The 22,543-nt window shown below is 40.1% G+C and overlaps 3 protein-coding genes across 5 annotated transcripts; 2 read left to right on the top strand and 1 right to left on the bottom strand.

The window, feature by feature from the left end:
- Positions 1-2,215: 2,215 nt before the first annotated feature.
- Positions 2,216-8,965, top strand: LOC121806918. Its single transcript, XM_042207093.1, has 5 exons — positions 2,216-2,728; positions 3,403-4,604; positions 6,958-7,107; positions 8,006-8,122; positions 8,211-8,965. The coding sequence occupies exons 1-5, from the start codon at positions 2,443-2,445 to the stop codon at positions 8,799-8,801; spliced, it is 2,346 nt and encodes a 781-aa protein (XP_042063027.1). The 5' UTR covers positions 2,216-2,442; the 3' UTR covers positions 8,802-8,965.
- Positions 8,966-14,874: 5,909 nt separating this feature from the next.
- On the bottom strand, positions 14,875-15,496 carry LOC121807294 (transcription factor WER-like). Its single transcript, XM_042207511.1, has 3 exons — positions 15,355-15,496; positions 15,153-15,282; positions 14,875-15,075 (listed from the first exon to the last, which is right to left on the bottom strand). The coding sequence occupies exons 1-3, from the start codon at positions 15,476-15,478 to the stop codon at positions 14,961-14,963; spliced, it is 369 nt and encodes a 122-aa protein (XP_042063445.1). The 5' UTR covers positions 15,479-15,496; the 3' UTR covers positions 14,875-14,960.
- Positions 15,497-15,965: 469 nt separating this feature from the next.
- On the top strand, positions 15,966-21,924 carry LOC121809799. 3 transcript variants are annotated; one of them, XM_042210603.1, is made up of 11 exons: positions 15,966-16,308; positions 16,670-16,714; positions 17,881-17,940; positions 18,032-18,071; positions 19,033-19,222; positions 19,313-19,351; positions 19,473-19,556; positions 19,632-19,692; positions 20,322-20,446; positions 21,507-21,598; positions 21,681-21,924. In XM_042210603.1, exons 5-11 carry the CDS (start codon positions 19,049-19,051, stop codon positions 21,790-21,792), a joined length of 687 nt encoding a protein of 228 aa, XP_042066537.1. In that variant the 5' UTR covers positions 15,966-16,308; positions 16,670-16,714; positions 17,881-17,940; positions 18,032-18,071; positions 19,033-19,048; the 3' UTR covers positions 21,793-21,924. The 3 variants fall into 3 exon arrangements, with proteins under 3 accessions (XP_042066537.1, XP_042066534.1, XP_042066536.1); XM_042210602.1 differs by having other exon boundaries at positions 15,968-16,308; positions 19,044-19,222; XM_042210600.1 differs by lacking the exon at positions 16,670-16,714 and having other exon boundaries at positions 15,967-16,308; positions 19,044-19,222.
- The last annotated feature ends 619 nt before the right edge of the window (positions 21,925-22,543 follow it).

The following is a 22,543-nucleotide window of genomic DNA, read 5'->3' as shown; positions in this document are numbered from 1 at the left end:
CATATATGAAAATTGAAAAGATAAGCTCGTCGAGAAGCAGGACATGAAAATTCCTTTTTAATGTCAGCGGATTTCCAAAGTCTAACTAAATTATTCAAGAATAATAATGAAATAGAGTTTGTACAGATATATATATTCGTGCACCACGTGATTTCATAACTTCGTTAAAATGAATAATATAAAAGAACAAATGTAAGCATGTCCTCAATAACACGGCAAAATTCTCAAAATGGTACAATCCATCAACTAAATTTGTAAAAAATGGATCACTTATTTTGTTAATTCGAAAATTGGGTGTTAAGCATTCAATAAATGTATGACTAAATATGTTTCAGAAATAGGCAACTCATTTGAAAATATAATCGGGACATTATGCCTCATTTTTCTCCAATTTCTTCCTCTCGTTCCTCTGCCTCATTTCACATAGAAATCGCGTGGAAGGAGATTTGACGGACAATTTTATGGTATGTTGTGCGTTTTGTCATTAAGGAAAATAATTATGAGTGCAATAAGATAGTAGAATATGAAGTTCACTACCAAATAAATGAATTTAGACAAGATCATACAACAATGACAAAATGAGAATGTGACAAAATTGAAGAAACCAACCACCACACCTTAAAAACGAGACGAAAATGTTGATTATGACTCATTTTTCGAAATGAGGCAAAATATTTTATGCTTCTTGATTATATTTAACTAAAAAGGGACATTTATTAAATTGTATAGAGTCCCATTTTGAGAAATTTTTTTAAGAACACTCTAGGTAACTGGCTTGGCAAGACTCAATCTTTTGCCACATGAGTTCCAACTTGCCAGTTATTCAGATTCTGATTTCAACATTAGTTTTGATTTTAGAAAAATATGAGAAATTGACTATAAGGTCAAAAGGCCATGCTTTTTAAGAACCAATTTCTAAGCTAGTGATAAATAACAAGTGCTATCATTTTAGATCATTTCAACAATTCTTGGTTACAATGAAAAAGCTAGACAACTTTCGTTACTCCCGTGTATGATATATCGATTGCAAATACGAAAAACATAAATTAATTCTTATAGCTAAAGCATTGTGAATGTTTTAGAATTCTAAACTTACGGAAAGAACTGGCGAGGAAGGCCTAAAAGATGTATTTCCTAGATTATTCATGCTTTCGACACAAAAAGATGATAGAATTGTAAAAATGGGAAAATAGATTAATGGAGAATGGAGATGGATCCTTCGTAGCGGAAGGTGAATTGCTAGAGAACCTCCTTGCAAATGTGAATCACATAAGTTTGAAGAAAAATACGAGAGACGTGATGCTAGGATCTTTCTACCGATTGAACTCACACAAACAAGAAATGTAAAGCACTCTCAAGCGATAACATGGTTCGGCAATGGTTGCCTACATCCACGGAGAAGACTAACGAAGTTTATTGATTCACACTCTCAAGAAGATGATCCTCACACGTACAAATCGAATGCTCTAAACTAATCACAAGCAATAGCTCATAACCCTCAATTCTATGCGTGTGTGTTGTGTGTTTCTCTCTCTCTCTCTGCATTTACATGAACAAGCTGAGCTAATATATGAGATACAAAGCTAACCAACTCAATCTCCTTGAAACTGAAATTCGGTTATAACTGCTATTTCAACGGCTACGTTCAGCTCATGCACCGAGCTTACTTCTTGATCCTCTCCTTGAGTCTCCAACGGCTCTTTCTTTTCGGCTTGAGCAATTCAGGTCTTCAGCCTAATCAATTCAGATTGTAGGAGCATAAATCACACGTGAGAGTGTAGCCCAATGGCAGGTCAAATCTTCTCGGTCTCTAACTTTGTTTTGCAGGTTACCTAGCTTATGAAGAGCGTGAATTTCCACAAATTCAAAAAGTACAATTCCTAAAAAAACCCTACTTGTTCTTCCTTAAAAAAATGGAGTAGAGCGCTTGCAATGCCGAGACGGGCCTGAACCAGGCTCGTCCCCAGGCCTCTCCACCGTCCCAAGCCGCAGCCCGACCTCTCCACCGCCACCTCCAATGCTGCTAGGCCCGGGTTGGACCCCAGATGCGGTCCGACCCCATTTTTTTCACATACACTGTGCGAATGGCCTAAGCAGCTGCAACATTAACTAACAGCAGAAGCAACGTTAATGGTGAAAGAATCAATAGTTGCTATTAATAATAGTCTTCTTAGCCTAAGCAGCTGCAATACACTGCGAATGGCGCACTCCCAATTTTGCCCAAGAGGTATAAGCACGGCGTGCTCAAACAGTAAACACCGTGTAACACCGCACGCGTGCACATGTGGCAGTTCATGCCCTAGCAACGCGCCATTTGCCTCTTCTACCATTCAAAATCTCCATTAACTATTCGCTCTCTCTAGCCCTACGCATTTCATTTCTCACTCTTTCATCGCCAACGTACGGAGCCTTCTGCTTCTCTCTCCACCGTCGCCGTAGGAAATGATTCCTCACTCTTATGCTACGGACACCCAATCCAAGGCCACTGAGCTCGCCTCCACTGTCGGCGCCGCGGTTTCTCCGCCGCAGATCGCCTCCGCCTGCGCCGCCGTCGAGTCCTTCCTCTCCAAGCACGCCCCCGACCAGCAGCGCTGGTTCTTCTCCGTCACTTTCCCTGCCCTAATTTGCAGAATCTTCGGATTCGATGACTCATCGCCTCCTTCTGCAACGATGAAACGCAATGGGTGGATAGACGTTGCTACTTCCGAAAACGATTCCGAGCTTTCTGGTATGGCTGATGTGAACGCTCATAAATTTCAGCTCCTAATTTTGCGTTTCCTCGTTTTCATCGATTGCCATTTAGTTTTATGCATTGTCTAATTGCAACATAGATTTGCTCTAATTGCAACATAGATTTGCTTGGGGACATTTCTACTTCCGAATTCAATATGGACCTTATAGGTCTGGGCTTAACTAGTTAAAACTTCTGGTGTTAATTTTCCTAACTAGTTTTTGTTGATCGTATGGGCTGTTGAATGATTCCTTTCATATTTGAGCTTGTTTTCCTCTACTTTTAAACCTGTTTATTGCTTTTCAGCTGGTATGTTCTCCTCTCTAATAGCATCAGCAGCTTAAATTTCGGGGGCTCTGATATTGTTTTTTTAATGTTATAAACTTACTGTGTTGTATACTAACTTGTCACTTGTCAAAAACCTGTAGCTTCGTTTTTTCCCTAGCTATATGGACATAATGTGCAGTTCATCTTGTTAATTGATTTTTCCTTTTATGTGTCTAGAATTCTATATCAAACAAAATGTTTTGGAATTTAGTTGGTGGTTTGTTTCTTGTGTATTTACTCTGTTTGTGGTTTGAAATTGTGTCTGTTTTCATGTTAGAAAGGTTTTCATATAAAGTAGTACTAGTTGATATCTATTGAAGTATGGTTGTATTGATCGCTTGCAGGTAGACTCTTCAGCCTTCTATCGCCAAATGGATTGCTGTTGTCTTCAATCTCAGGAGTTGATCGGCTTTCTCTAGTTAAATACGTCTTCCCCAATGAAAGATTACCGGAGTGGGTTCGTTATATGCTTCAAAATGAGAAAGATTGTAGGGTTTTGATTGACTTGTGCACTCTGTTTAGGAACAGGATTAAGGAAGATCCAATCAAGGGCACTGCATATCAGGTTCAACTGAATGTTTTGGAGTACTACTTTTTCTGGTTTGCCTATTACCATGTTTGTCGAGGTAACAGTGAGAGTTCTGAGACAGTGAAGGTTCAGAGAACAAAAAAGTTTCGGTTGGAAAATTGGTCTTATTCAATCCCTGGTCTTTCAAGTACTAAACGGGAAACAGAAAAGAAGACAGAGGGTAATTTGTATATACGTCTACTGTATGTATATCTTCATACTTTTGTGCCATCCCAAGATCTGTACGTGCAGCCTTACTGTAGTTCCCTGCTCCATTATTCTCCTGGTTATGATAGTTCTGTGATGGAGCGAGCAGAGTTTGTAATTAGTACAATGATCCATTTTTGGTTGGTCGATAGTGATTTTTCTCCCTTGCCTACAGACTTGTGCCAGGCAATTGGTGTTACTTTCCCTTTTAGGTCTGTTCTTGGAGAAACCCCACCTACGTCAGGATTGGGTGATGTGATTAATGTTTTCATGAAGTATTTAAATCTGAGTACATTTGGAGCTATGGGTGGGCTGGATGAGTCTGAAGGCAGAAGTCCTGGGTGGGGAGTTTCTGGTTCTGATGATGTTGTAAAAACAAGGGATGCTGCTCTAAGTGTGAGTTCTAGTGGATCTTGGAACTTGATGATTCAAAGGCCATTGTACAGATATATACTGAGAACATTTCTATTTTGTCCGGTGGAATCTTCTATAAAAAATGCTACCCAAGCATTTTCCCTCTGGGTCGATTACTTGTTACCTTGGTCGATTAGCTTTAAAGAGTTTGCCGATCTTAATGAGTCTTTAGGATTGCCACCTTCAAGCTCAGCAAACTGCATCAATGAATTATCAATTCCTGGATATGCATCCTCTTGGCAGGGATTTGTATTGGGCAACTATCTGTTCTATAGCTCATTGGTCATGCATTTTATTGGATTTGCTCACAAATTTCTCCATACAGATGCAGAAATAATTGTTCAGATGGTCACTAAGGTCAGTCATTTTGATTTTACGTCACAGTAAACATCCCAGCTCTTACCTTCGTGATTATTGTGTTACGAGTTGTTAAGCATGGCACTTCACTCTCACTCTATATTGCTCTTGAATATGGAGATTGCTTGAAGCTGATATGTCATAAATGTCAAATTTTGTTATTAGGCTTTTAATTTTTTAGTGAAGAGGGAGGTTGTCACAACCTTGGTCATGCTAATGTTCTAAACCTTTCGACCACTACAATCAGCCAGCTCTATACTTTTCTGTCACCTTCAAATAGTTTTTCTCTTCCCCTCCCCCCCCCCCCCCCCCTCTCATATCTAGCTATCCCTCCTATAATATTGGAAGTGATTATTCTATTGCTGCATCGCTATGTATTGGAAATTATTCTTAGCATCATCCCTTGGATCCTTATTGCGGTTCAAATTAGAACTTTCTTACACCTATTTGTCACCTTCCTGAAGTTGTACACAATTGCCAATCTTATCTGTCAACTTCTCTCTCTCTTTATTGCATGCTGTACGCCTCAACTTGTCTCATCTTGAGTTTGTTTGCTTGAATCTTCTTGAGCAATTTACCAGACAACTGGCATTTTTCTCCATTGCTCATCTTTTCTGCCCTGAAGTTGATCTTCTTAATGGCACATTTCAAAGCTTTTGGCTATTAGTGAAACCTTTTAAGGCCTGTAACCTTTCTCCTGGCATCATATTTAAACTAATGTATTGTCTCTCAAGTAATACTCTGCCTTTGCATCTTCAGTAATCAAGATTTCCTAACTCTTGTCACTCCCTAGTTTATGGTGCAGTAGGAACTAGGAAGCATAAAAGTTTAGGCTTGTCTCATTTGAGTATCCAGAACTTTCAAAGTGCATGTAGGCAGGTTTGAGCATGCTTCAGGAATTAAAATCTGAAGACCTATAGGACACGAGTTGTCAATTTTATGCTTTAGAAGACTGCCTTCATTGTGTTAAGAGTGTTATGATGGTGATGGAGCATAATTTCTTTTGGGATTATATAAAATCTTCAAGGAGCCGTCTCTGTAGCAGGGCAGTTATACCTATCGAAAAATTTCTGAGAGGATGAACTAGGATGAGCCATTTTGTATCTTCTAATAAAGGAGAATACTCTAAAAATGGATCTTTGGCTGCCTGGAGTACGATTTTGTTTATAAAATTTTCAGCTCAACTGTGGTTTCTTCCTCGTAACAGTATGTGCTTGTTGTGTTATTTTTGTAATGTATCAACTGATATGTGCCTGAGACAATGAACTTTGTATTTTCTACTTGTTAATTAAGTGCTCACAGATATTATCTGAACGGATGAATCTGCCAAATTAAAACAAAAATAATTTATTGTAAGTGATCTTTTTGTCACCACTTGCTATTAGTTTGTAGCCATCCTATCCAATGTTTTAAAGTACGTTTTTACTAGGCAGTACATTTTTCTTTATCCTTTAATGTTTCATTAGGTTCTCTTCTAGTCTCTGAGTTGTTATTTCGTTTAAGGAGTCTTGTCATAGTTTGAGTCCTTATAGGTGTGGGAATTTGTGATATCTTAGTACATCTTTTGAAGCTTGAGAGGGATAAGTCTTTCATATTCTGTGTTGAGAATGGTACTACTGTCAGCCTCTTTGAGCAGTTTATCTCATTTATTTCAAGTTTGTCCTTTTATTGTTGTTAATCACTGTATGCTCTATCAATTGGTGCTCTATTAACTGGTGAGGTGAGCGGTGGTTAACACACGAAACACATGCCAGGACAAGGCAAACAATAGGAATAAGCTGCGACCACTTTGAGGATTAGTTTTGTTCTTTCCTTATGTTCCGGCCACCTCTGCCTTCTCCCCATATCATCATGTGATGCCACCATTTATGACAAAATTTTGGCTTAAAACAAAAAAAGTAAATTCTGAACTTGGTTCGTTTAGTCAGTCTCTGTAAATTGAACTATGGGTGGCCAAGTGGGATTACTGATAGTTTTATATTTTTTCTGACGAACCATTCATGAACTCTTGGGTTGTTTTTATATTTCTTTTAAAAAAACTAATACTCCCTCCGTCATACTTATACTGTAAGTGAGGTACTCTTTTGGGCACAAGATATAAGAAAAGTGATGTTTGGTGAGTAAGTAGAGAGAGAATAAAGTAGAGAAGTGAAAAGAGAATAAATTAGGAGAGAGACTAAAGTATGTCTCGCTTGTACTGGGACAGAGGGAGTACATTTTTTTTATTTGTACACATTATAACCATCGCCTTGTCCTTGAATTAATAAATTAATCAATTCTTTTTTAATGTACTTGTGTCTTTGCGTACTTACCATTCTTAAATTAAATGTTATTGTATTGCGAATTAATGCAGGTAATTGACATCTTAACTTCAAATGTTGAGCTTATGGATCTGATAAAGAATGTTGACAATGTTTTCCATTCAAAAACTGCTGCTGAACCTTCTAAATCAGTGCTCACTGGATTGAACAGATATATTCCAACAATACGCAAACAGTTGCAGGTATTCTATTTGTTCGTCTTTGTCTCTTTCCCTCTTAATTTATATCATCTTCCAAGAAAGTAAATTACTTCAGTTCGATTTATACCTAATAATCAAAAGAGTTTTGCCTATGATGCTGTGATTATTTGAAATACCCTGCCTTTGTTTCTTCAAATTGGAGTCTTGGACTTCAACCTCCTTAAAGGCCTTTCTTCTTTCGTCTGCTAATTGACGTCAAAGGTTCTTTCATCCAACCAGTTGTTGGGAAAGAGATGTAGAATTACTTACAATCAGAATATTAAAACATGAATTGTGAATAATCTTTGTAACACAGAAAAAAGGGTGATTACATCCTCATTAAAATCCAGGGTACCATATTTGTTATACCCTCTGCTTTGACTGTGCTATGGTAACTTTGAGATGGTGATGGGGCTTGAGTTCCAACTCATTCTGTACACTTCTTGTTTTGTCTGGTTGTAATTTATATTAGATGGTTAAACTGAGCATCACTTTCCGTATTTCCAACCTTCTGTTTCGTGATGTTTATTTATAGAGCTTATGATGTTATTATTACATAGTAAAACAGGTCAGTGGTCCCTAAAAAGCCTTATCTTGTTAGTTTCTGGTTTCAAATACCCTGCTCCATTTACATCATTGTAGGACCTGCATATATTGAACATGCATGGTATAACCTTTATTCTACTATTTTTAAATCTCTAGTTTTCCTTATAGTAGCGAAGAAAGGAAATTGTTGAACTAATAGTGGCTTGATAAATTGTCTCGTACACTGTGCTCCTTGATATAGTCTTGACTTTTTAATTTGTGTATGGCTTCTATGCGCTAGTGCTGGGGTATGTTTGGACTTGCTATTATATATCCCTCACTTCTTTCTAATTTGTTAGTTTCGGTTTCATATCAGGATTGGGAGGATGGCCTGTGTGAGAGTGATGCAGATGGATCCTTTTTGCATGAGAACTGGAATAAAGATTTACGACTTTTTGCAGATGGTGAAGATGGTGGGCAACAATTGCTTCAGGTTTAGATTTATGAATTAGAATGTAGCTTATTGATGCTATCTACACCTTCACATTGTTTACTAATTTGGACGGATCACTGTTTTGCAGCTATTTTTGTTGCGTGCTGAGTCTGAGCTGCAATCAGTATCTGGAAACAATCTCTCTCAGAATCTGCAATCTCTGGATTCTCTTAGAGCCCAGTTAAGCCAATTGTTTGGCGGTCCCCTCTCAAAATCTCCATCACAAACATCTCAGCTGAGGCATCAATCACGCGATGAAATATTCAAGCCTAGAAGCTTTGGCATCCAAACAGGGGCTGAGATCAAGTTCAAGGGTGACTGGATGAAGCGGCCTGCCTCCAGCGACGAGATCGCATGGCTAGCCTCAATTTTGGTCAGTATATCAGGTTGGCTGAATGAGAAAGTTGGTCTAAACCGGGTGGTCGACTCCAACCAAGGGGCCGCTTCATATTTGGAGGTTCTGAGTGACGTTAAAAGCGTGCATGGAACTAAGGAAACCATGAAAGTGGTTTTCTCTTGCTTTCTCGCATGGGTTATGTGGTTGTGCCAGACTGGAGTGCAACTACTGAGGAGATATGGTCTGAGGGTAAATCTCCGGTGGCTAGCTTCTAAAAGGATAGTTGTGATGCTCCTTCTCGTTATCGTGTTCAATCTTTTGAAAAGAGCTTTTGCTATGTAGAAAAGATCATATATGCATATATTTGTGTTGGTATGAAGAGTGAGATCAAAAGTCAAGATTGTATAGAAAACCTCCTCTTTCGTGCAGCAATTTTGTACCGGGATTTTACAGTTGACAGTGTTGATTAAATCTGCATTTATGGTTTATTTGAACATCTAAGGGCATCCACAACGGGGCTCCCTAAGGTGTGCCACGTTAGCAGTTTTATCCTCTTACCCCCACCTGCAATGGGGTGCTCTATGCATTTTATTTTATTTGAATATTTAAAGAACAAAAAATTAGGAAAAAACTTCATTTCATATATAAAAATTAATACATTACAATACGAATTAAAAAAATATGCAAACTCAACGACGGCGATTACGGGCTCACACTTCTTCAATCATGTTGTTTATGAGTTGCGCATGGTCTTGTTGGTTGCGCATTGAGGCATGTCTAGCTAGAACCTCGTCGAAGCCTGATGGCAATCCACTAGCGGGGGGCTCGGTCGCCGTGCTGGACGAGCTAGATGCACCGTCATCATCGTTCCAGTCGGTGATGCTCCCACCTTCATGCTCGATTATCATGTAGTGCATGATAATGCACGAATACATGACGTCGGCGATGATTTCCTTGAACCAAAGACGAGCCGACCCTCTCACAACGGCCCACCGTGATCGGAGCACACCAAATGCCCGCTCGACATCATTCCGTGTCGACTCCTACTTTTGCGCAAATAAAACCCTCTTCTCACCCATTAGGCAGCTGATCGTCTTCAGAAAAAAGGCCATCGTGGGTATATGCCATCGGCCAAGTAGTACCCCATGTGGTATCGGCGCCTGTTGGCAGTGAACTCGATGGCCGGGCCGTTGCCGTTGCATTGCTCGGCGAAGAGGGTGGAGGAGTTGATGACGTTGATGTTGTTGTTCGACCCGGCTACGCCGAAGTACGCATGCCAGATCCAGAGCCGATGGTCAGCGACGGCTTCGAGGATCAAAGTCGGGTGGCTGCCCTTGTATCCACTAGTGAATTGGCCTCTCCACGCCGTCGGACAATTCTTCCACTCCCAGTGCATACAGTCGATGCTCCCTAGCATCCCAGGAAAGTCGTTTTCCGTCCGTGCATCTTCATCAGGCCCAGGCAATCAACGGCAGTCGGCTTGCGCAAATATGTGTCGCCGTTGGCCTCCACAACTCCCCTACAAAATCTCTTCAAGCACTCCCGGCCTGTTGTCTCCCCGACGTGGAGGTACTCGTCGAAATGTCCGCCGTGGTGCCGTATGCCAACTGACGGAGTGCAGCCGTGCACTTTTGCAATGGTGTAAGGCCGGGTCTGCCGATGCCGTCTTCCCGACACGTGAAGTATTCATCACGTGACGACAACATCCAGACAATGCTGAGAAATAAGTAACGCGACATACTAAACCGTCGGCGGAAAACAGTCGGTCCCCACCGTGGTTGATCGGCAAAATAGTTTTCAACCAGATGTTGGTGAGCTGCCGCGTGGTCGCGTCGGACAGACGTCCGACGTCGAATAGGCTTGTGGATCTGTTCCGCCGCCGCCTCCTCGCGCTGCAGTTCGAGTAAGCATTCCGCCATGGCCTCTTCAACGGCTGCATCTAAGGCTGCCGAGGTCTCCGAGTGTGAACTACCTGACTCCGAGGAGCTAGAACTAGTGGTGTCATTGTCGTGATTCATTTTGGTATGTGAGATAGGTAGAAATGTGAGAGAGGAGCGAAACGAGAGAGGCGAGATGTTCGTATGAACAAGTGAATGAGAAACGAGGTTTAAATAGAAAAAAAACGCATGGCATCGTCCGCGACCATCGTCCGCCGAGCCCACAATGGCGCGGACGATGGCCCATCGTCCGCCGAGCCCACAATGACGCGGACGATGGCGCGGACGATAGGCCATCGTCCGCGCTTCAACCGCGGACGATGCATCGGGCGTGGGCATATGGCGCAGACGATGGCGCGCACCCACAATGGGGCGGACGATGGCGCCCGCGGACGATGGCACGCATCGGACGTCCCATTGTCATTGAATTACATATCAAATTTTCATACTCTACTCTACTGTCTACAGGACTATTATAGCATCATTCATACATCTTCCTCGAGTTCAAGAAAACTTTTAACCCAATTCAGTTCAGAGGCTGAGACATCGAAAGATTCATCATCGTCTCCATCCTCATTTCCACCTCCGATGTCTTCCGTCTCTTGACTCTCTGTTCCATTACTGGCCTCCTCACTCCAAAGATTCTCCTTCATTGCAGCTAGCGAAATTGCAGGTAACTTCTCCATTAGCTTTGCTTTTGATGAATACGCGAATTTCTGATGGTAGTAAATGCAGGAAAATACAGATCACGGCACAAAGAATTTACGTGGTTCGATTTACTGAGGTAAATCTACGTCCACGGGAAGAAAAGGGGGCAGAGTTGTATTGCTTGATCTGTTTTCTACAGCTTACAAATACAAACTTGCTATTTGCTATATGGTGTTTTATCTCTAGAGAGCTTAACAGAAGTTAACAGAAGAAACCTTATCTATCTGACCTAGGTTCTATTTATATTTTGAACCAAGATCGTGGCATGCAGCATTTATTAGGTAGTGGATGTCGTGGAGATCGTGGCGACCTTGCATGGGTCCACTATCCTGCCTGAGTTAATGACTGCTTGACACCACTAAATAGATCGTCGGTGTAGTGGAGGTCGTGGAGGCCTTTCAAGAGTCCACTAACTCCTAGTTCGGTCGAATGCTGAGACCGAACTACTGAATTATTGCCGAGCAGCTTTTGCCGATCTGAGAGTAGAGCTTGATGCCGACCTGAGAGCAGAGCTTGATTAGTTGGCTTTTACCGAGCTATAGGCTAGGGCCGAACTCTTTGGTTGTGCCGAACTGAACTCTTGGCCGAACTAAACTCTTTCTTGGGCTTTGGGCTAGCCGAGCTGTCCCTGCTATTGGGCTTGTTTAGTTCGTACTCCATCACTACCCCCCCCGAAAAAGCGAAGTGAATCACTTCGGCATTCTGGATAAGGATACGGGGGAGGCTGAAGCCGAAGCAGATAAGGAGAAGGAAGCTGAACCTCACCGAGAAGGTGGAGGCGAAGCTGGCGAAGTATGATTTCGTCTCCTTTCTCTTAGTTTGGTTTCTTCCTTTATGTAAAATGGCCTTGAAGTAAACTTCTTTGACCGGACTAGGTCCTTGGTCTGATGAAATAAACATCTTTGACCGAACTCGTCTTTGGTCTGATGAAATAAACATCTTTTGACCGGACTCGTCTTTGGTCTGATGAAATAAACATCTTTGTCCGGACTTGGCTTGTCGGTCTGATGAAATAAACATCTTTGTCCGGACTTGGCTTGTCGGTCTGATGAAATAAACATCTTTGTCCGGACTTGGCTTGTCGGTCTGATGAAATAAACATCTTTGTCCGGACTTGGCTTGTCGGTCTGATGAAATAAACATCTTTGTCCGGACTTGGCTTGTCGGTCTGATGAAATAAACATCTTTGTCCGGACTTGGCTTGTCGGTCTGATGAAATAAACATCTTTGACCGGACTTGGTTTGTGTTCTAATTTGGCGATTTTTGTTGCCGGGATCGAACTTTCCCTTGCCCTAATTCGGCGAATTTTATCGCGTGGATCGGACTTTCCTAGTTAACCGAAGTGGTCTTATGCAGTAAACCTCTTTGACTAGACTTGGTCGTCCTTGGTCTTATGAGGTAAACTTCTTTGACCGAACTTGGTCGTCCTAATTCGGCGAGTTTTATCGCATGGATTGGACTTTCCCTTGTCCTAATTCAGGCAAGTTTTATCGCGAGAATCGGACTTTTGTTGCAGTTCGTTTCAGACGAAGTGCTTGATTCTTAAGCAGAATTGTGGTCTTGTATCCTCTTTAGAAGCTTTGACACACAATCTTTGGCTTGTTGCAGCTCGTTTCGGACGAACTGCTTGTTTAAGCTGAATTGTGGTCTTGTATCCTCTTTAGAAGCTTTGACGCACAATCGTTGGCTTGTTGCAGCTCGTTTCGGACGAACTGCTTGTTTAAGCTGAATTGTGGTCTTGTATCTTCTGTAGAAGCTTTGACGCACAATCGTTGGCTTGTATGTTCTAAAAAGGGGATTAGCCTTTGAAGAACGAGATACCTCAGTTATATTTGTAAGAGACGACACTCACATAGACAGACACAACGCACGTAGAGACAAGAACAAGTAAAAAACAAAGAAAACACATAAGACTGACTGAACTGTCTCTTACAAATGGAACTTTTTGAGGTTGGAAATATGCCATGCTCGGGGCGTTTATTCTCCTGACTTGAGAGTCAATTTATAAGACCCTTTGCCGAGGACTTCTAACACCCGATATGGAAATTTTTGATGGTGGGTTAGAGTTTGCCCAGCTTTTCTGCTCGGCCGACTTCGTTGTTTCTCAAGATGAGATCTCCCACTTGAAGTTGCAGCTTCTTCACCCTTTGGTTGTAATACCGGGCTACTTGCTCCTTGTACTTGGCTGCTTTTATGCAGGCCAGTTCTCTTCTTTCTTCGGCAAGATCTAGCTCGGCTCTCAGTCCGTCCTCCTTCAGTTCTGCTGAGAAGAAGTTTAGAGTTCGGAAACTGGGTATGCCGATCTCAACCGGAATTACGGCTTCAGGGACGATTTAGTCTTCCCGGCAGGGAAAGCATCAATGGTCAGGATTACTCCATCATATTGTTGCTCGTCATCGTCTTCGGGATCCTGTTGCCTTTTCGGATTCTGAGGAAAGCAGCTCGTACCCCTCTGCTTTTTGTTTTTTGTTTTTCGGCTGCTTGCTTTGGTATTTTTTTAGCGTTCCTGTTTTCACAAGAACATCAATACCTGCAGCCAAATCTCGGCACTCCTCGGTATCGTGACCGTGGGTTTGATGGAAGGAGCAATATGCATCAAGACTTCGGCGTGTGGCCGATTTCGTCATCCGTTTTGGTTTTTCGAACATTTCGGAATGTAGTTCGAAAATTTCCGCTCTTGACTTGTTCAATGGTACGAACTGAGCGGGTGGCGTCTCAGGATTGAGACGTGGTCCCAATCTACTTCGTACCGGTGCCCTCTGAATTCTTTCAAAAGGAGTTCGGCGAGGAAGAACATGTCGGGGGTGAGGATTCTCTCTCCTGGAGGACACGTCACTACTGCGGTAGTGACTTTCATGTCTGAAGGAGGAGGGAGAATCCCCCGTTTTCTTCTCCGGCTGCTGGCTTTTTTGCAGGAAAGCTAAGAACTCCTCCTGCTTCTCGGCCAAAAACAGCTTGACAACCTCATTTAAATCGGGCTGCTGGGAAGATTCTGTGCGATGACTCCTGGAGTGGCTTGCTCCTTCGTGAGAACTGGAAGTAGATGTCTCCCGAGGCCGTTTTTCAGACCTGCGAGCTAGACTTACTTCCTCACGGTTGTCACGGACAGAATTATGGGTGTTACGTGATCTGGAATGCATTTTTTTGGTGGAGGAGGATCAAAAACTCGCTTTATCACAAATTTGGTTCTGAGTTTTCCCACAGACGGCGCCAGTGATGAATACGCGAATTTCTGATGGTAGTAAATGCAGGAAAATACAGATCACGGCACAAAGAATTTACGTGGTTCGATTTACTGAGGTAAATCTACGTCCACGGGAAGAAAAGGGGGCAGAGTTGTATTGCTTGATCTGTTTTCTACAGCTTACAAATACAAACTTGCTATTTGCTATATGGTGTTTTATCTCTAGAGAGCTTAACAGAAGTTAACAGAAGATCCCTTATCTATCTGACCTAGGTTCTATTTATATTTTGAACCAAGATCGTGGCATGCAGCATTTATTAGGTAGTGGATGTCGTGGAGATCGTGGCGACCTTGCATGGGTCCACTATCCTGCCTGAGTTAATGACTGCTTGACACCACTAAATAGATCGTGGGTGTAGTGGAGGTCGTGGAGGCCTTTCAAGAGTCCACTAACTCCTAGTTCGGTCGAATGCTGAGACCGAACTACTGAATTATTGCCGAGCAGCTTTTGCCGATCTGAGAGTAGAGCTTGATGCCGACCTGAGAGCAGAGCTTGATTAGTTGGCTTTTACCGAGCTATAGGCTAGGGCCGAACTCTTTGGTTGTGCCGAACTGAACTCTTGGCCGAACTAAACTCTTTCTTGGGCTTTGGGCTAGCCGAGCTGTCCCTGCTATTGGGCTTGTTTAGTTCGTACTCCATCAGCTTTCTTCCTCAGATGAGCATTCCAGTAGTTCTTGATCTCGTTGTCAGTTCGCCCGGGGATTCTCTTGGCGATCAACGACCACCTACATACACACACTAAATGAGTCATGCATGCCACACACACACACAAATTTCCAACAAGGAGCGAATATATTCGAACCTATTTCCTATGAGCCTATGCAATCTAAGAATCAAATCCTCTTCAGCATCAGAAAAGTTGCCTCTTTTTACATCAGGTCTAAGATAGTTGAGCCATCTCAACCTGCAGCTCTTACCACACCTGTTCAACCCTGCAACAACTCCCATTTCAACCATGTGTACTAAATATGTGTGTGTGTGTGTGTGTGAAAAGATGAATGAACCTGATTTGATGGCCACACATTTCCACCTCTTGGGGCCGTGGAGGGCGACGTATTGGGCGAGCGTCGCGTCTTCATCGGCGCTCCACACCCCTTTGTTGAGGGATGCGTTTCCATCATTCTCCATCTCAGTCTCTTATCTGAGATTATTTGTCTCAGTGTTTTATTTATTTGTTTGTTTATTTGTTTTTCATGGACTTACATGTGTATGGTTTGGGGGTTGGCAAAATTATGCAGCTGCCAGGTTAGTCGTGCGTGCGAAACCTACACCTACACTCCCCAAAAGGATAAATGGTCTCAGCTACCTAACACTTAGAATATAAATTATCATAAAATGAAATTAAGTAGGTGACGTCACACTAGGTATTCTAGACTGACGTAATTCAAGACATTTTGTGCATTTAAGACTGACGTAATTCTATTATAAAACTGACATCGTTCACGACTTTGGCGATTCAGAATGTCAATATTGATACGTATATTCTTCATTTTAATAATACAAATCAACAACACAGTCATAAAATGATGTGACATGGGATGCCAAATGTGAAAATTACTACAAGTACTATTGTTTATTAATATTTGCATCGACTCAACCAAAGAAAGACCACGTCCATGTGGTTCCTCCAACCAATAAAAAGATGCCACGTCATATTGATGACATACTAATAATCACCGGAAAATCGATGCACCAAAAGCCGCCTTCTTTTGACTGTGTTCAGCTCACCTGCATAAACTGCAAGCGCAATTAAGCAAACGACTTAAGGCAATTTCAGCCACACGAAATTTGCCGGCTAGATTGTGTAATTCAAATAAAAAACCCTGGGTTTGGGGCATAAAGGTTAACAGACACTCAGTAATGACAAATTGATTGATCGATCGCCAAATTTGAGCTCTGATCCTTCGTCAATGGCCGCCCCTTTCTTTACGACGCCTTTCCAGCCTTTTGTTTACCAGGTTAATTTTCTCTTTCATATGAGTAAAACGTCTTCGATTTAGATAATATATATCTGTGTGTGCGCGCTTAGAAATCTCAAATCTGGATTAGTGATTTCTCATTGAATTAGGGTTTGTATAGGGTGGTTTTTGAATGACTGTATGGGCTGGTGATGATTTCTTGTGTGTTATGATGATGATGATGAGCTGCTTTTACTCGTTCGTCTTTAGCCTTGCCTGAAGAGAATTACCATTTCATCAATATTTTGAGCATGACTAAGAGTTGTTCTTTCGGATTAAGTTAGAGCTGCGTTTGAGTGGTTTGCTATGTATTTCTGTGTCTTCGGGAATTGATTAGTGATCACTGAAAAAATGGAGACAGAATCTCGCCAATCTCATTTAGGCTGCTGGGCATTTTGGAAGTCAGGTATGTGGTAAATTCCAGAGTGTCCATTTTCGGATAGTGTAAGGAAAACTGGAAGTACAATGCTATTAGCACGTAGCACGTATCAATGCTGTTGCATTGGACGCTTCTAAAAATCAGTGGTTTACATTGATAAAGTAACGGATGGTGTGCCACTGCTGCTCACTGTGGTTGTCGCAGAATAGGGATGCGACATGCGAGCCAGCATTGATTCAATGTTACCCAACTTCTTTAAATGGTCCAGATTATCATACATGTTAAGCAACTGAGCCTAAATCAACTTGATACCCTCATCTACAGAATCCATACTATCCAATCGAGTTTCCATTCCTGTTGCTAGCATAAATTAAAGGGACATGGTAGTTTGGACCAAATTGATAGAGCTAAGGAAATTATCCTTATAAAACAGAGGGAATTTTCTCCTTTACCAAGAACGTATAAACCTCAACTCAGGTCAAATGTGTAATGATGGGAAATGGCTTCAAATAGACCACATGCACTTCTCCTGCTAGCCTTAGGCAGGAAACAACCCTCTTAAGAAACATATCCTAACAAAAGGCCATATGCTTAAATACTCCCAACACCTTTAACCCTTAAAAAAGTTGAACAAAAACTGGGTGACTAGAATAATTAAATTATGAAACAACTGAATAACTAAATTGCAAGTCTTAAAACAGTTCCACCCCCACCGCTTGCTTGCTTGCATTTTCTGCATTCAAGAGTACTGGCTAATCCACATCAGCGATCTGCAGCAGTTATATGCCATCCTGGGGAACCAAGTAGGCATACATTTGCCGTAATCCCTGTAACAGAAAGTCCTAGGATTTTTGACACTCGAAGAGTGGAAGATCTTTCTATTTCTACATCAGAACTCTTGAGTTATTTATAAAGAAATGTATAACTATGCACTACACATCTCAAAGATATTTGTCCTACCATTGTTTTTCTTCTCCTTTTGAAATAATCATGCCATATGACGTAAGTGAAAATGAAAATATCCATAACCAGTATGTTCCAATTTCCAGAGTAACTTTAAAATATTACTAATATTTTGAAAATGAAAGTGCTGGTTAAGTGTCAATCTTAGGCTTCTTAGTCCCATTATCATGAAAACCAGTTCAGTTTTCTTTTGGTATCGTACATGCTCATCCGTATTCTGCGTGTTTCAGAGCCCGCAGGACGCTGTAACAGCTTTTCAGATATTGGGCGGGGAAGCTCAAATTGTACAGGTCCTTCTCAAGCATTTTATATTCTTGTTCTTTTTAGAGGAAAATGTTGGATTTTCAATAATATTTACATTTTTTATGACTATCTCTTTAGATAATGTTGAAGCCACAAGAAAAGGTCATTTCAAAGCCTGGTAAGCTATCAATCATCTGTTGTGTAATTATCAATTTTATATGAGTATAGTATTTTTTAACAAAGGGTCTTTGGTTGCTTGAGAGTTGAGATCCGTTGACATTCTAAGAACTTAAGAGTGCAATTTCTTATTTCGATTGTATGTGATTCCTTGAATTGTATGTGATGAGAATGGGTAAAAGATAACTATAATGTGTTTCTTGGAATATTGGAGACGCTTTATGATTATAGATTGACATGCTTACAAAGAAATTGGCTTCAATGTTATGCATGCTGACTTGATTTTCCGTTAATCGATTTCTGTTAATAATACGCAGGATGATATATTTTTCGAACTTAACTCCGAATCTAACTTTAGCAGATCTGCTCATCATTACTGTTGGTTGTAAAAGTCCATTTAGTTATAGTTTTCTTTTAGATCTTTAATTTATTTAGTTATTTAATATATATGCTTTTAAAAAATGTTATATTCGTTCTTTCTCTCTCCCAAACACTATTCTCTATATCTATTAATGCAGTAAATTAGTTTCTCTTGTTCCCACTTGTGTGGACTGTGGATGAAGTATGAACATTAATTAAATGACACCTCATAAAAAATCTCAAATCGGGCAATAGTATAAACATTAGAGAAGATTAAGACTGGATTGGTACCAAAAGACCTCCATGGTATATATGTACTTTGAGGTAAACTTTAAGGGTGTTTATTACTCTTATCCCCACATTTTACAATCTAATACAATGAGAGTTCCATTCATTAAGGGGCTTTCTTTCTAATGTACTTTTAAATTTTAATTTTAGCTACATAATCACCAAGAAAGATATGGTTAAATATTAATAGAATTTGATTGTAATTACTTCAAAACATTAATTACTGCTTCAGAACATACTTTATCTTTTGCTGCTTTTTCAATCTTCTATTTGGGATGGCAAAAAGTTGTAAGGGTGCAAGCTTTTATACACAGATATCTTGCAGGATCCATGTGCTACATGTCTGGGTCAATACAAATGGAAAATGTCTATATGCCTGAAAATGAAGCAGGTGTGTGGCAATGGATTCTTGGAAAATGTGTTACTAGCATGGTTCTCCAGAATAATGGTTCAACTGATGGGTTCGTGGGAATTGCTGCACCTACTCTTGCAAGAATTATCCCGGTATGTTGTTTCTATAGGGGCATTGCTTTAGACCATTTTATTATTTAACGTCAGGCCTTACCTATTTTCTTCATTTACAATCTTATACAGATTGATTTAGCTCTTTTTGGTGGCGAAATGTTGTGCCAGGTATTGATCGATAGTTAACAAATTGCTTCGGAATAACTTGAGATTTGTCGTGCTTCTTGTCCTAGCTATCCTGTTAGCCAACTATTCAGCTTCAGAATCTGACTTGCCTCATATATTGTAGCCAGATGCCTTTTTTTGCTCAATAAATGATGTAAAAGTAAAAACTGTTGATCCGAGGGCACAGAATGTTATTACTAGTGCTGAGGTCAGATTTGGGTTCCTTTTCTCCCATTTGCATTCAGTTGTCTTTGTTACTTGTCATTAAGTAATATTCTTGCAGGGATTTTTGAGGCAGAAAATATCTGGTCAAGGACTAGCATTTATAGTTGGTGGCGGCTCTGGTACACCCTCTTAGTTCCATTTTCTGTTACAAAAGTTTTTATGGCCATTTAGGCCTTTGTTACTTGCTTCCTTGGTCGATGCAGACTATGTAGTTCTAAATTTGAACCTTCCTCCTAACAACCTCTCAAGAGAAAAAGTCCATGGCTGATTATAGAGTGAAGATCATTATATGAGAAAGAACTATCGATAAGACGATAACTGAAGAACACTCCTCAAACAACGACCAAAGCGTGAAACTTCTCTGATAAGGAACTTTAGTGTAGATTTCCTGTCTAGCTACTCAACGCCCATGCAGGAACGCAGCCCATGCAATACTAAGGCCCAATACTTATTAAGCTAACTGAAATATTAAGAGCAAGCTGTGATTTAAATGTCAATTATCCCAGCAACTAATAATTGGATAAACTTATAATAGACAAATAATCCACCACTTTTCGCGCTCCACATGTGCGCAAGTGCGTCCTCGATTTTGCTATCAGTGATTGTGTATGATTCTTGGATGCTATGTGCTTTTTATGTTTTCTAAAATCTGGTGGAACAATTAATTAGTGTTTGCAGTTTATGCTCCTTCAAAGTGTGCAAAATTAATTAGTGTAGATATTTGTTTTGATCTCTCTTGTGCTTTTAGTTGTACAGAAAAATCTCGAGGTCGGTGAAGTTCTAGCAGTTGATGTCTCTAGCATCGTTGCAGTGTCAGCATCAGTAAATGTACAAATCAAATATAATGGTCCTATGAGAAGGGTGCTCTTTGGGGTGAGTATCTGCGTATTCTTATATCCAATATATGTGGCAGATGATTCTTTGCCCACAGATGTTCTGAGCTTATGCTACCCCAATAAGTTTTTCCTGTCATTTATTGTGAAATTAGTGTAAAGTCTGCACGAGGTCTTTTATTAGTTGAGAAGTTATATTTGAAAGGATTATTTGGCTGTAAATACAACTTTTTGAGTTTGAGAAAGATGAAGAAGATAGCTGCAGTAGTTCGGGAAGAAGAACGAAGGGGAGAGAGATATAGGTGAGGTGGAAGAGTGATGATGTGTATCTTTTAATTAATAAAATCAGAACTACATCATTTGATTGCCACATAAATTTAAATTTGCCACGTCAGTTTTGATTTTAGGATAAAAAAATAGACAAGTCCATAGTTTGTGTACTTGTATTAAAAAAATAATGTTAGGGGACAATGTAAAAAATTCGTGTATGTACCAGAAAATAACCCTATTTGAAATTTTTAGGTAAAATATAGTTGAATGGAGTATGTTATTTGCTAGGACAACTTGTTTACGAGCAGTGATGCAGGGGAAAAGCTGATTGTTAAGTTAGTAATACTCCTATTCTGTGAGCTAAAGTTGAAATTTCTATTTTTATAAAAGTCCGTTCACTGTTGTTATCTTTTTTATGAACTTTTAACTTTCTTGTTGGCTATCTATCTAATCAGATGTTGTACCTGAAGTTAGGGCATGTTCCGTTTATTTGCATAAATAATGTAGCTAGTTTTCTTGCTTAATTCTGCAATAATATTTGTAAATTCATGTTAGATGATTTTTATATACAGTGATTAGTTGTGCTTCGGAAAATATCATCTCAGTTGGACATACTAGCTCCGTGTTCATTTTCATAACCAACAAAGCAGCAACTGCAACTAATTGGTCTTAAAGTTGTGAACTTAACTGAACGACTAGTTCAGTGTTTGCCATTGAGATTTTATCTCCATACTTTGTAAGAGTTACTTAGGCCAACACTAGGTGCATACCCAGAATTTCTTGTCGAATCCAACTTGTTATTTCAGTAACACTGCCTGCTTTTGTTGCAGGGTGACAATATGGTTACTGCTCATTTAACCGGGCCTGGTATTGTCTTCATCCAGAGCATGCCCTTTCGTCGGCTTTCTCAGCGCATTGCACGGTAATCTCATCAAATCGTGGAATCATATGAATATTAAAGCTCTTTTACATTAACACTAACAAACATTTTGTTGATTTCACAGGGCTGCGACATCTCCAAATATGAGGGACAATCCCAAGTTTTTATTCCAGATAGCAATCCTTTTCTTTATAGCGTATATTGTTGTGTCATCACTAATCTTAACTGACATATGAAGTTGAATACGTATAGATGATATTAAAAAGTCCAAATTTTGGACTACTTGTGCTACTACTTTTGTTGTGATCAAAACAGAACAGACGAGACTCCCAATGGATATACTATTATTTTCATCTCTTAAAGCAAAATTATGTTTCTTGCTTGCAGCTTCAATGGATATACTTATAAGATTAGGATAGTTTAATATAGTCATTTATATTTTGAGGTTGGACTCACTAGTGGTCAATCCATACAATACGGTTTCAAATTAAAATTTTCAATCACAAAATTTCAATTTGCGTGAACTGATGAGATATGCGGTGTGGTACTGATATGCCTATTTCAGTTGGAAGTTTGGTTACTTTTCCAAAACTGGAAAAAGGCGGTTTGGGTCCCTGCTGAATTCACGATCCGGCTAAATCCAGGAATTTCTATGTACAATACACTTCTTTATACATAAGCAGCTCAAAACCAAACAATAATGTATTCTTCCATACAAACTGCAACATAACCACTTGCTTCTGATAAACCGCTTGAGCTAATTCAATGGGCCAATCAAGCTCAAAAAATTGCTAGTATAATTTTTTATATCTATAATAAATGAATACACATACAAATGAGTTTTATTTCAACTCAAAACTAACATGTAACTCATTGATTTCTGAAATAACAGTATATTTTTACGCACATTTGATGACAGAATTTTAAAGTACTGTATGAAAAAAATAACAAAAAATAGAAAACCCCTTGGAACTCCAATCCTATCAA

This window comes from Salvia splendens, chromosome 6, assembly GCF_004379255.2.
Source record: "Salvia splendens isolate huo1 chromosome 6, SspV2, whole genome shotgun sequence".
In the NCBI taxonomy this organism is placed as follows: domain Eukaryota; kingdom Viridiplantae; phylum Streptophyta; class Magnoliopsida; order Lamiales; family Lamiaceae; genus Salvia; species Salvia splendens.
Note: the sequence above shows the minus strand (reverse complement) of the source record. Positions and strands in the feature narration are given on the sequence as shown.